We start from the raw sequence: 14,716 nt of genomic DNA on the forward strand, positions 1-14,716 counted from the left end.
AAAGAGGGAGGGAAAAAAACTCCTCTCCAGTGTAAGTGGCTGGTTTCATCTGAGTGACACATACTGTAATTTCACCCAGTGTCAAATAGGATTTATTCTCATATTTTCCGAATATGGGTTTGGCTCCAATGGTTAATTCTTCATGGGAAATCCAATCATTTCATTACAGCTATATGAAATTTCATTGCACATGCAATTATATATTGACCATTAGGTGAAAGGTTGAGGAGGAGACTTGCTTACTATAGCACTAAATGAAGAACACGATTGTGTGAGCCATTTTAAAGTACCTGCGCCTCATTGGTTTATTTGTATGCCAGGTTACTTTGACAGAAGTATTCAAGTATCTTTACGATCATAATCACTGATGTACATCTATGCTATAAGTTTCAGCTGCCCATGATGCTGTTGAAACAAAAACTAACAAACAAAAGTTGAAATGATGTAGAAGTTTAGTTTCTAATCAAGTTTTATGAATGAAAAAAAAAATCACTTACCAAAGCGCTTTGACTGTCATGTGTGTTTTAGGATGGTTTAAAATCCAACATGTCTCGGGAAAGGATCTGAAAACTGAACCCTTGTTTTTTTGTTCTTGTTTTGTTTTTTGTTTTTCGGGGGGGGGGGGGGGGGGGGTACTAAGACTTGAAGCACCACTGCAGCAGTGGTGGAGGCCTGTATGTGGGTGGAAAACGAAAGCCCAATCAAAAGCATCTCCAGGAAGAAGGAAGTCGTTGAGGAAAATAACAGCCAAACGGCAACATTTCCTCTTTAACTTTCTGGCCTTCAAAATAAAGTAAAAGTTGCTAAAAGAAAATTGAGGGAAAGGTCATATGAAATTAAAACGCCATTAGATAAAAAAAATGTGACCTTCACTTTATTAGATTAAAAAAAAAGCTCTATTAAATTTCACGACTCTTAAATTTCACACCTGAGCAACATTTAACCACCGCAGGTGTGTGTGTGTGTGTGTGTGTGTGTGTGTGTGTGTGTGTGTGTGTGTGTGGTAACTGTATTACATATTAAACATTGTAAGTATATCAAAACGGCGATGGCAGTATTTTCCTGGCAGATGGAGCCATCTTTTGCTCTATTGCTGAGGTGGGCTAAAGATTTTGCCTCTCAAAGAATTTATTGTGATTTGTGTGTGTATGTGTAGACTGTACACTCCTGTTGTTTTGTTTTTTATGCGATACTGTATAAATTGTGACGCATACATTTTTTAAATAGACATTTAATCTGAAAAGCCAACGCCGGAAGTCAAACTCTAAACCTGCCTATCCAGCGGCAGTAACTTTCCCTTCCCTCATCGACTACAAAATGGACTGGAACGAAGACGCAAATGTAAGACAATTTATACATAATAATTGCTTCTTTGTCTTGTTGTATGTAGTTTCTGATTTATCGTGTTGACACTTGGCACATGGGCATTTTTTCAGTTATGTTATTTTTGTTAGCTGTCAATTAGCTAGCTTGCTGTTAAATTTTAGCTTGTGTTGAGTTGGTGTAACGTGTAATAACCTGCCTGATAGACTTCGAGTTAAATCAGGGCTCGTCGTCGTTAGCTTCATAGGCATAGTGAACCTGCAGCTAGTTACCTGAATTCAAAGCGTCCTAGCATTTAGCTCATTTCTTTGGCGTGAAACCTCTGGTGCTGACTTTACGGAAGTGCTTTCTGGTTTATCTGGTTGACATGATGATTAACTGACAAACAGATGAGGGTTTGGGGTTTTTTGTTTGTTTGTTTGTTTTACCTTTCCCATTATCATGATGCTGTAATCCTCTTCCAGCACACAAGTCCCAGTCCTTGTCCGAGCTGCGTGTGTTCAGCTAAATCCACATGTATTAATACTCATAACAGCCAGAAAGCGTGCAGCTTTTACCATATGTTGGTAAATTAGCCATCTGTCTAGATCACGGCAGCAGCCTGTTGTATTCACAGTGTGACCATCAGTATTAAACATCTATTCTAATCCAGACTGACAGCAAAACGCATCCAGCACATCCATCTATCCCAGAAGATAAAACGGCTGCCTAGTGCTGCAGTAGTAGGGTGGGGATTAACTCAACAATGCAAGATTTATCTACATATTCAGCGCAGTGCAAACTTCTCACAGCTTTCATCTGAAACCTTCTCTAAATGATAAACTTGTGCGATGATTGATTTATATTATAAAGGGAAAATTATACTAAATTTCCAACAATGTATTTAGCAAATGAGTTAGCTACTTACTGTGAGCATTCCCTTAGACCGTACATCACCTTGTGTTTGCCTAGGATATATATTTTGCTATATACAGTATATGGACAAAAAGTATTAGGCCACAATACATTACACCTACGAGAGCTTTTAGTCATCTCATTCTAAAATCTATAGACATTAATTATGGATAGATCCATCATTATAAGCTGTCATAGGTCAATCTCAGCCAAACACATCGTTTTCCGTCTGCCTCCAGTTTGTATTTGTGTGTCAAAAAAGTATGAAAGCATAACTAGGGGTGGTTGATACAGCCTCAAATTTATAGCACGATATTTCTGACTGCATGGAAAAAAATAGAACTGAGCAGTGTTATTGATACTTGCAACTTGGCGGGAAGTAGCATTCATAAGTGTAAGTAAATGAAGGGGATTTTCCGTCATTCTTTTCCATAGAGCTACTGTCATCTGTGAGAAGCTTCCTTATTTTTAGTGTGAATGTACCAAAACAAATTGGAAGCAACAGCATTATTATCCAGTGACACAGCATAAGCTAGATGTAAATACAAATGTAGTCTAAGGTAGTTTTTTCCCTTGAAAACAGAACTGCAGAAGTTGTGTTAAAAGTATGTCAGATGTTAATTAATAAGTAGTTTAATTTTAAGGTACTTAAATGTCTCTTTTGGCACTCTCAGATATGCCTGGACTTGTCTCATTGCACAGACCAAGGAATGTAAACACATGGCTTTGTTATAGCAGTGATATCAATATGATATTTTTATGTCACATGAACATTTATACCGGTTTCGCTGTGGAGAATATTATATGGCAAAAATTCTCTGGGGGTGCTTGTTTGGGAATACCAAAGTTTTATTTCTGAAAGTCAACTTTAAAAAAAAAAGCCACTTATTAGTTTATTCCATAGAATAACAGATAAGCGTTACATCATACTGTCTGAAAGCCTTATGTGAGGCCTTGAGTTTGTTTTCTCCATATACAACCAATTTTCAGTATTCTAAAACAAAAAGAGCAGCAGATTCAGAGACTGTAAAGAGGAAATACTTTTACTTGATAGTTGGCTTGAATAATTAATCTATTATTACAACAGTCACAGACAGATTAATTGATTCAGAAATAAACTCTGGGTTGCTAAAGTTGACAAATTGATTTAATCTCATGGTATAGCCGTAATACCAAGCGCCTCAGTCTCTATACAGTGAGTCAGAAAAATTAGAGGGATGGCAGCAAAGGGCTTTGGCTGGGCTCAATTTGGACTTGACAGTTTGATCCCACGGTCTCTACCACTTTAAAGGTTCCCTGTGGACCACTTTGGACTAAATAAGTGTCTCGTCGTGTGCATGTTGCAGGATCACAGCCACATGCATGACAGCTGTCACCATGGGCATCAAGGCCATTCTCACAGTCATGGGCCAAGACCGGCAGGATTTGGAGGGATGGTGAATCCATTCATGCCGGGTTTTTACGGACAGTTCGGGAAAAATGCAGATCTGACTGACATCAGGGAGCAACCAAAGAAACGGTCACACATGGATGATAGCAGCAGTTGGGACATAGTGAAGGCATCACAGTAAGTAGTGGAACATGTAATTTCTAATATTTTAAACACTACACCATCTAAGAAACACTGAGATTTGGGACTAGTAACTGTCTTTTAGAGCCTTAGATTTGTTCTGTTTTACTAGTATTAAGCACAGGTATATAGATGAGTTGAGTGTCCTGTAAAGAGGCTCATGGACCTCTCAAATGGCTGAGGTCATGACAGAGAGCATCTTCAGCATTGTTATCAGCACCTAGAACATCTCAAAGATGAGAGCAAACCTCACTCCTGAGCATGTCTACTACAGGTGGGAATTCATGAACTGTATCATCTGTAAAGTTTGGAAACTTGTACTTTTGTACTGGAAAATAAAATATTTTTGATTTAATTTGGAGCTTTGTTTGAACTTATGGACAGAAGCTATTTTTAGTTTCTTTTTTGCATGTGTTTTTAAAAAAATTTATATTCAAATTCATATGTTTCCTGGGTCATTATTTTAATTTAATGCGGGACAAGACAACAGGGTCATAGTCACCGTTGGGCAGACTGAGCAGGTGAGGTACTGGAGCCTAAAATAGGTCTGCCCACAGGAAGCGGAGATAAGAGTTATTGAAATAATCGGTGACTAACTGACTAATCAAAGAAGAATTGGCAGATTAGTCCACTAACAAAATAATCTTTAGTTGCAGTCCTAAAACAGAGCAGCAAATCTAGAACAAAAAGATAAGAAGATAAAGACAAAGGTCAAAGTTCAGACCTTAGTGCTGTGCTGGGACTTTAAGAAACCTGCCTGCAAAACTCAATGACCTAAAGAAATGCTGGAAAAAAGACAAATGTTGCCAGTGTTGTAAAAGGTCTGAATTCCTCCACAGTAGGGCTGGGCGATATGACCCAAAATTCATATCTCGATATTTTTTAGCTGGATGGCGATATAAGATATATATATCTCGATATATTTTTTTAAAGCCATAAAGTAAGAACAAAAAGAGAGTTCTTAGTCAAAGCTGTGTCCCAGATGTCACACAGGCACTTTTATTAACATAGAACAGATGTACATAAAATTTACTCAAAAATAAATTATGAGCATTTATTAAATAATAATGCTCCATAAATAAAAGAAAACAATGTTGTTTTTGTGCATAACAAAAAGCTCACAATTGTGCAGTCAAAATGTAAACTAAAAGACGCTGAGCATAATAACAAAGACGGACAGATTTCACAGCTGCTCTGGTCCCAAGTTTTACTGCGTGACTGACAGCCTGGAGTTTGAAATCCGCTTCGCAACCACGTCTCTTAACAGGTGCCATTTATGGTCCTTATACACAGTAGGGTAATATTACGTTGAAGCACAGTACGTATCACTCCGCGAGGCTCAGCCGTAATGCTCCGACAATCCATCAAGCGGTGCAGCTCCGTAGCTTACCAAAGTCGTACTAAAACGTTTTTTGACAGATTGCTGAGCGCCGTGTTCCACATAAAATCGGTTCGCAGTCATCAAGCACAACCAGAATTCATACATAAGGCGCGCTGTCAACTTTTGAGAAAATGAAAGGATTTTAGTCCGTGCAGCCCCTCTGGGCTGCATGGCGTTAGCGTGGTTAGCTCGTTAGCGTGGTTAGCTAGCTAACACGTTGACGCCGTCCAGCCCCACGAACGGCGATGTGCAGTAACTCGTTAACGGAGATTTGCCGTGTCCATCTTGTCGCTTCCTGCAGGTGAAGCGATGGGGGAGGAGGGGAGGCCGAGTAACGTTGCGTAAAGACGAAAGTGGACGAAAGAGAGGCAAACTTGCGGCTCCACATAGACTATATCGATATAAAGGATATTGTCACATCTTATATCTCGTATAAAAATATATCGATATTTTTTAAAAACTCGATATATCGTCCAGCTCTACTCCACAGTGATATGAGAAACAGATAAAGTCATAAAAGAAAAGTACTTCAAATTATTGGCGCTAAAGGTGTTTCTACAAGCTACTGAATCATGGGGTGGGCCTAGTTTTTCACAGGACTGCACAGAGCCCTGTGAAAACTTTCTTTCTTTCGTGACTCTAAATATATGGTAATATTGATAATTGTAGGCCTGTTTTCAGCTGTTCATAATCTTTGTTTATGATATAATGTAGAACAAGATATAGCACGTGTTAGTTTATATCCAATTTAGAAATGTAAAGAATGGATGCACTTGTTGATGTGCTTTAGTTTTTTTGAGATAAGTACATGTAAGGATTTGCGGCTAATGATCAGTTAGTAGAGGTAAATAAAAGCAGAATTCACTCACGCTGTTTAAGCCGGGGGACAATAGAAAAAAACCAATAGAACCGCTTCTATCTATTTATCTAACCATGACTTTGTAGGGAAGAGTATGTGTATACGTTTTTTTTTTTTGTTTGTTTTTTTTTGTCTTCCACATTCTAAAAGTCCTTCTTGAGTAACTTGCTTTTCCAGGTCACATTGTACTTTTAGTTCTCTAACATATTTTATCTACATTTATCGCATCTCCTCAGTTTATCTGTAGTTTGGATTTAATTTGATTGCAGAGCACTGTGTGGTTTATAACATGATTGATTGCCGTGTGTGTGTGCGTGCATGCGTGTGTGTGCGTGTCCCGCAGGTTTGGAATCCTGGAGCGCTGTAAGGAGCTGGTGGAAGCTGGATATGACGTCAGGCAGCCAGACAAAGAGAACGTCACTCTGCTGCACTGGGCTGCTATCAACAACCGCTTAGAGCTGGTCAAGTAAGGCCTTTAGATCTCATCTCAGTCTGACAACGAAAAGAAAGAAAGAAATGGAAATCTGTTTTGTGAACACATCTACTGCAAATGACCTATCACAACACACCAAATCGGGGGGTATAATTATTTATTCTAGACAATTTCTTGAATCTATACATAAAAAAATACTACAATTGTGACAAATGATCAGTTTGCATTTTATATATAACCAACACAGGCTTTCTTTTGGCACTTAAGTTTATGAATAATAATGCAAATAATTAACAAATAGTAGCTAAACAAAAACTGGAAACCAGGGAGACAAATAAATGAATACAAATAATAAAAACCCACAAAATACTTTGAAGTATGATCTTTACATCTGTTCTCTTTTGTTTTCTAACAGGTATTATATTTCCAAAGGAGCAATAGTAGACCAGCTGGGCGGAGACCTGAACTCTACTCCACTTCATTGGGCCATAAGGTGACTATATGGCTGTGCACGATATAGAGCTGGCTTGGGCTGCTTTGCTTTGTTTTGCATATGCATTATTTTTACTTTAGTTTTGGTTTACCAGCAACCACTGGTTAAAGTTTACCTGCATTAGAAGAGATTATGCACTTTGGCAGTGTGTCCTCAGTGAGGCTACGTAACTGTTTTACAACTAGTCTGCTGGGTGTTTTAAGACTTGTCCATTATCATGTTTTTGTTTGAATGACCAGACAGGGCCACCTCCCCATGGTAATCCAGCTAATGAGATATGGAGCAGACCCCTCTGTTGCAGATGGAGAGGGCTACAGGGCTCTCCACCTTGCTATTCTCTTCCAACACATGGCAATAGCAGCTTATCTTATAGCTAAGGGACAGGTCAGACATACACATCACTTTATATCCCACTCTTTCTCTCTGCAACACTTCTGTTTTCACTCTTTCTCTGATTACATTTGCTTCTCACTTTGCGCAAGTTGTGGTTTTGTTTCTCAATTTCTCCGTTGCCTCCAGGAAGTTGACGGGCCTGACTGCAATGGACAGACGCCACTAATGTTAGCAGCACAGAAGATTATCGGGTAAGGCCTCTTTCTCTTTTTTAACCCCAGTGCTTTGATTGCTTGTCTTGATAAGAAATTAAGTATAGTTTGTTAGCATAATCCTTTTTTTCTGATTGCTAAAAGTATTCTGATAGTATCTAAATGTGCTGTAACAAAGTAAGATGTTTCCTTTCTGTCACAGGCCTGAACCAACAAACTTTTTAATCAAAAATAATGCCTCCGTGAGCGCTGTGGACAAAGTCAACAGGAACACTCCACTGCACTGTGCTGTGCTGGCAGGAAATGTAGATGCTGCCCACATCCTGCTGGAGGCTGGGGCCAGTGTGGAAGCAGAAAACATTAATGTGAGCTTCAATAAATTCAAACACTTTTTTTTCTCTTTTTTTTTTTACATTATTGTGAGTGCATAATGTTGGAATACATAAACAGAATATTATTCTTATTAACCTTTAGCTGTAAAAGGCTAAATGGGTAATGTCATCACCCTGTTGGTCAGGCAGGCAAAGCGGTGAGGTGGGCGCGTGAACACTTAAGTTTGTGAAAGCGATAACTCGAGAACTGTAGGAGTTGATCCCACAGGCGCAGCTACTGTCATATGAGTTTGAATCCCGATGATAAAGTCAGTGTTCAGAGGTCAGGTTTTCTAGGAGACGTAGGATTTTGAACTGGATACTCTAGGTGTATATTCTAGGAGCACACTGTTTTGTTTTTCAACTGAATGTGTTTGCTTAATCTCTGCATGAGCGCTTTGTTCACTATTAAGTAAGTAAGCCATCTTAGTAGATCAGGCCAAGTAACAGGTACACCTTGCTTTCATCATTATTCAGCTCTAAATGCTTGCATATGAAATAATGAATAGGCAATGCACAGTATTCCTACAGTATTCCATTAAGTCTTGATGCCCACTATAATGAAGTCTGAGTTGCTGAGCTCACTAAAAAAAAACAACAAGATTTTCTTGGAGAATGCACTGAATAGTATTGCTCACTCCATGTCTCTGAATAGCTTTGCATGTATCTGCAGACTGACAATAAATAAGCTGTTTCTTGATTCATTTACTACAATAGAACTATGCCCTTAAACTTGAGTTTAACACAAGTTAAACTTGGGTTTTTTGCACTGCGTTTGACAATAGAGTTCATGTACTCAGCGTAAACAGTCAATTATAAGAACTACAATTATACCCACTTTTGAACTGAATCAGTGATTCATTTTTTTCATGGGGTTCTTAATGTTCTTCTTCAGGGTCACACACCCATCGACTTGGCTCACCAAGTGCACAGCCCGTTGCTCATGCACATGCTCAATCAGGTCAAACGGGAGAGGCTTCGTTCCAACTCTCGCTGCCTGCGAGTCGTGAACAGATACAGGGTACGTTTGTCTCAAATAACACGTTTTTAGCAGTCTACAGTGACTCTTCTAAAAGAATCCTCTCCCTGTATTTCTCAGGTGTTTCTGCAGTTTTTACTCTGCACGGCTTTGTTTGGAGGTGTTGGTGCAATAGTGGATATGAACTCAGAATCCTGGTTACTCAAAGGGATCCTGTTGGCCTGTGTGATAGGTGTGATTAATCTGGCTACAAGGTGAGGATACACTTCCACTGATTCACGGATGTACTCTACTGTTATTAAAACCTGTGTTATTGATTTAGTAATGAATGTTTGCATGAAACAGGAATTTCCCAGGCTCAGACTTTCAGTCCAACCTACAAGCTTCAAGTCTCATGGCTTCAATCTTTTGGATGCTTGTCACCTGGTGCCTCTGGTTTATGCCAGATATCCTTTGAAAAAATGAAACCACACCTTAAAGCATTTCCTTTGGGAGAAGCAAGTCAGTACCAGATGAAAAACATAAGCAAGACTCATGAATGCACTTGATGGATAATGCTTTTAAACCGGAAGATTCTCTGAGGGTGTGTGTTTTGTTTTGTTTTTTTCTTTCTGTTGTAAGAGTGATGCATAGTTTTATCATCAGTAAAGAGAAACAGATCTGTCATTGGAGGCCAATAAATTAGGCAACTGGGTTTCATTCATATTCTGATGACAAACTGAACAGAGACCTTCTTAACTTGAAACTCCACATCAGCCTAGTGCCACAGTACAGGTACTGTTCACTCTGAATGCCACTGCTTTACTCTACTACTACCTCCGCACCTGCAGGACGGACCCCGGCTTCATCAGAGCAACTGAAGAGGAGAAGAAAATGGTGAGAAGGACAGAGTTCAGAATATTCCATGTAAATGTTTTACATGGAGCTGAGCTATGTTTTGTTCCTCTGTGTTGACAGAATGTGTTGGTGTTGGCTGAAGCCGGCTGTCTGGACCCCAGGATATTGTGCACCTCTTGTATGGTAAGGCCACTGACCTGCAACCACCTCTTTAATAACACTGCACCATTAGCACTGTGACAACCAGTACTATTTTATACCATGTGTTTTTACAGATAAAGAAGCCAATGAGAGCCAATCACTGCTTCAGCTGCGATGCCTGTGTGGCCAAGCAGGACCACCACTCCATCTGGACCAACAGCTGCATTGGTAACACACAAGCCTGTTCGTAACTTTCAAATTACGCAACAGCAGGAAGAACTGTCAAACACGAAGACAAAGCTGAGAAAGTCATGTCTTATTTAGGAGGTCTAGTATATCAAGACTTAAGGGATGCATTAAAAAACTATACAGTATTTTTCCTGAAGATAAAGTGCTCTGATCCCTAGTCATTCAAATTATTGGAGAGCATAATACTTTCCCATAAATGTTTTTTGACGCACTGCTACTAAATTATTACCTTTTTTAATTTTTTGCATCTTTTAATCTGATTATTTTCTTTTCCCCAGGTGCGAGGAACCATCACTACTTCATCCTCTTTCTGTTCTCCCTCGTGCTGATGGGAGCCTGGATGTTGTACGGCTGTGTCATGTGTGAGTTCTGCAACAGCTAGTGTAGCCATGCCATCTGACACGCTATGACCTTTACCCTGGATGAACATGCCTGTGTATGTTTCTTTCAGACTGGTCCGCTCATTGCATGCTGCATTACGAGGAGCAGGGCCTGTGGGGTACCTTCTCTGGCCTGATAGGGTGCTCTCCCTGGCTGCTCTGCATCTTCGTCCTGGTCGTCTATCATACAAGTTGGTCTACTTTGACCCTGCTGCTGCAGCTCTACCAGGTGACTCGCTGCTTGGAGTTTCTTAATGGGGTTCTAAGGCTCTGTATATCATATGGATAGTATTCACTGTCACGCACATATTGCGTTTTCTGTAAATGTTTCAAAATAGGGGATTAGTTGGCAGAATTCAACATAAATTACTACAAATTCTGTGTTTTGGGTGAGACCAGAGAAAATTCCCGGCTTTCCATTTTGTTTTGAGTGTTTGCTTAATCATTTTAAAATATAGATGGAAATATTCAGCTTTGGCCTTCACAAAAGTCTTTAAATTTTACCCCAAGCTGTTTTTCTTGCTCTAACACACAACATACCTTATTTTTTTTTTGTGTGTGTGTGTGTGTGTGTGTGTGTGTGTGTGAGTGATCAGATTGCATTCCTGGGACTGACGGCAGTAGAGCGAACAAATCTAACACATCGCCAGAGGAAACTCGGGCAACCTGTGTCTCTGAGACAAAATCCATTCAAGTGAGTTGCATGTAGTGCTTCTTGTCTTTATCGTATAACTTATATCTTGATATTTACAAATTGTTTGCTTAGTTGTCTGTAGCATGCCATGGGCTCTTTAGGATTTACTGGCAAATCATGTGCTGTGCGTTTTGTTTTGTTTTTTTAACCTAAACTCGTACTTTATGTTGTCGGTCAGCTGAGTCACTTTTCTCTGATTCTGTGTTCATAGTTTGGGCGTGGTTAGGAACCTGGTGTCGTTCTTCCATCTCCGCTGTTGTGGACTCTTCAAACCGGTCATCATTGACTGGACACAGCAGTTCCAACCTGGCCACCAGCATGTGTTCGGTCACACCGACATGGTCTGACCTCCTCCACGCTCAGGGTCAAGGGTCAGACTCTGGACCAAAAGCACAGACATTTATTTATTGTTTTTTAATGTGGTGGCTCCTTGTGGAAAGAGACTGCAATACTCAGAATTGGGAAAACGCAAAGAAACATGTAGATATTTGATTCAGTTGCTGTTTGTACAGACTGCTGCTGCCTTATACTTGACCAGTGTAAGTAAAGGGAAAATAACAGAACCTTTAGAGGCCTACTTGTGATGGAGGTTTTGTCCTGTTTTTATGAACACATTAAAACTATTTTTACTATCTGTTCAGAAAAGAAGAATTGGACTTTGTATGTGTGGAAAAATTGGTTTTATGACTTTTGTAAAAATTGCATGCATTTAATACAAATGACCACTATTAAACTTCAATAAAACAATGTTGTGCCTGTCTTTTTAACTGGTTCTGAGTGGATTTGGGCCTCTGAGTACAGCAGGGGATGACGAACAAAACAAAGAAACAAAAGAAAAGAAGAAACAGGTCAATACTTCTACTCAGATAATGCTATTAAACATTGAAATAAAGTAGAAAAACGTACTTTTTGGCATACAAATTGCTTTTTTTCGTGTTAAATTGTCTGTGTTTGACAAATGTGCTGATTTTTCACATGTGATAGCAGAACTGAATTGGGCATGCACAGGATGAGTCACATCATTTGAAACTTAGCCCTGATTGGAGAAATTGTAAGTGTTACAACTGACCCACGTTACAACTATCCCCGGTCTCCCCTACTTTGGCAAGGGTCTCAGCAGGTAAGGGGGGCAAAGGTGTTTCTGCAAGTGACACACGGGATGGAGCCCCAGCATTCAATGTCGGAGATGGAAAGACGGGCGGAGTTTCAGGATGTGAGACTCTTAGCAGTCAGGACACCAGTGAGGTTGCCGCTACTTCTGCTGAAGTGTGTGAGGAGTTTGGCCACACAACTACGCCAGTAGGAGTGCAACAGGAAATGGATGTGGATGGAATGGTCCACAGTGACAGGAATTTGTTTGGGGATAATGAAAGTGTTTTTAAGATTCCACATACAAAAAGGAAACCTAAGGACTCTAAAGGTGCAAAGCCAAAAAAGATGCAGGCAAACAAAAAGGGTGGAAGAGAGAGTGATAGTGATAGAGAGTCATCTGACTCTTCTATTCCTGATGGTCAGAGAAGTAATGGGTACAGTTTAGAACAAGAGTTTTTTGGAAGTAACCAAAGGAAAGCGAGATGTGGTTATACAAGATTTTTTCCCTGATAGAGAGTTGTTTCTTGATTCAGCTAAATGGTAGATATGACAAAGGACCCCTGATGGTTTGAGGGACACTGAAGTGTATAGACTGGTTCTAATTTTCTGCATCAGTTTTCGCAGAGTTTGATGCTATACCTGACAGGGGAAAAACAGCAGATACGATGCTGTATTCTTGTTTTTTTATGGATCTTTTTCTGTATGGTTATGAGTAGCTTTAAAATCCCATCCTTGAACCTTAATGGTGCAAGGGACATGGAAAAAGGGCGATGTATTTTGACCTTTTAAAATCTAAATGCATTGACATAGCGTTTGCTCAAGAAACTCATAGTAGTTTTGATATTGAAGTTCAAAACCTTGGTGAGAACATTTTAAGGTTGGTTTTGATGTGGGCCCTGTATGGGGGTCACTGTACAAGCCACCATTGACCAAGAAAGCTGGTAATTTACAGTGGCGGATTTTACATGGTATCATTGTCCATCATTAACCCTGGGTCTTCAGATGCATGTCCTTTTTGTTCAATGAGAGAAACTATTTTTCATTGTACAGTGTTTCAGATTGATTGATTGATTTTCAGTACTTAATGGTATTTGGGAATCCTTTGGAGAAGTTTTCACACAACAGTGTTTTATTTTTGGTTTTTCATATGACACAGGGGAAGAAGAAAAGAGGGACAATTGCTGATTTTTTTTCTTGGGCCAAGCAAAGTTGGAAATTTACTTGAGTAGAAAGTACAAGATTGATAATGGACGAAATACTGATTGTGTTGAGCTCTTCAAAAGTGTTTCGAGAGCAAAAGTGATGTTAGAGTATATAAATATTATTTCAATATGGTTGGACTGGGTGTTTTTCGAAATCTTTAGGATTATAAAGGTAGTCTGTTTACTTTAAATAACTCTGAACTTGTGTTTAGCAATGTGTTGGTTTGAACTGACTGTTTGGTTCACTTTTGAATGAATAAATGTGTTTTTAAAAATCAATCAAAATCTTTCTTTCTTTCTTTCCTCTCCCTCAGTCATGTCTGTCCCATCTCTAACAACTGAAAGTAAAATAAAATAAAATAAATAATAATAATAACAATAAATAATAATAAGGTCAATCAAATTGACCAATATGGCAAGGCCATGATGATCCACTTGGTAAAGTAAATCCATTGGGCATCATTCTTGGCCTTCAGACAGTAAATCTGATGGCTAAAAAAACAAACAAAACCGTGCATTCAGATCATAATTATGATTGCAAAAGGATTGAAAAAAAAAAACACACAGTAAAGATAGCATTATTTTACTTTAAAGCTATACTAAATGAAGCCAATCATATATCCTGGAAAAAAAAAACTTGTGCGAGTATTTATTTTTTCTCTGACAACTTTTAACTTTTACTTCCTACATTTTGACAGAAATATTTGTACTTTCTATTTCTTATACATACATACATACATACACACACACACATATATGTATATATAAAAGCAATGAATTTATATATATTTATTGCTTGATAATTTAATGTACAATAAAAGATATTTTATAATTAAATATTTCAAAATGAACAATCGCTTTATTCATAAATACTTCAAATGGAATGGATTTTAAGAAAAAGGGATTAAACTCAATAACAACCTGACTTCAAAATTAACTGAAAATTAATAAATTCAAATAAAAAATAACAATAGAAGAATATAGTTTTTAATTTTGGCTGCCATGTCACAGTCACGGCGACATCACTGAATTCTCTTTGATGACAGCTGCAGATGTTCTCTGTTCAGAACTGAAGAAGCTTCTCGGATGAGAGGTGAAACGTCTGGACTTCTTTAAGTTGCTTGAAGACGTTTCACCTCTCATCCAAGAAGCTTCTTCAGTTCTCTGTTCAGAACTGAAGAAGCTTCTCGGATGAGAGGTGCAACATCTTCAAGCAACTTAAAGAAGTCCAGACACGTTTCTTTACAAGCTCCTTTGACTACGATGACCTGGA

General features: G+C 38.8%; 1 protein-coding gene across 1 annotated transcript; it reads left to right on the forward strand.

Annotated features, from left to right (window-relative positions):
- The first annotated feature begins 1,044 nt into the window (after window positions 1–1,044).
- On the forward strand, window positions 1,045–11,896 carry zdhhc13 (zDHHC palmitoyltransferase 13). The gene is made up of 18 exons (XM_026177684.1): window positions 1,045–1,098; window positions 1,228–1,341; window positions 3,564–3,784; window positions 6,371–6,493; window positions 6,876–6,953; window positions 7,193–7,337; window positions 7,473–7,537; window positions 7,701–7,863; window positions 8,765–8,890; window positions 8,969–9,102; window positions 9,194–9,294; window positions 9,600–9,724; window positions 9,806–9,868; window positions 9,961–10,054; window positions 10,354–10,437; window positions 10,527–10,684; window positions 11,052–11,149; window positions 11,361–11,896. Exons 2-18 carry the CDS (start codon window positions 1,318–1,320, stop codon window positions 11,494–11,496), a joined length of 1,938 nt encoding a protein of 645 aa, XP_026033469.1. The 5' UTR covers window positions 1,045–1,098; window positions 1,228–1,317; the 3' UTR covers window positions 11,497–11,896.
- Window positions 11,897–14,716: the final 2,820 nt, after the last annotated feature.

The sequence above is a fragment of the Astatotilapia calliptera genome, chromosome 1, assembly GCF_900246225.1.
Source record: "Astatotilapia calliptera chromosome 1, fAstCal1.2, whole genome shotgun sequence".
Classification (NCBI taxonomy): Eukaryota; Metazoa; Chordata; class Actinopteri; order Cichliformes; family Cichlidae; genus Astatotilapia; species Astatotilapia calliptera.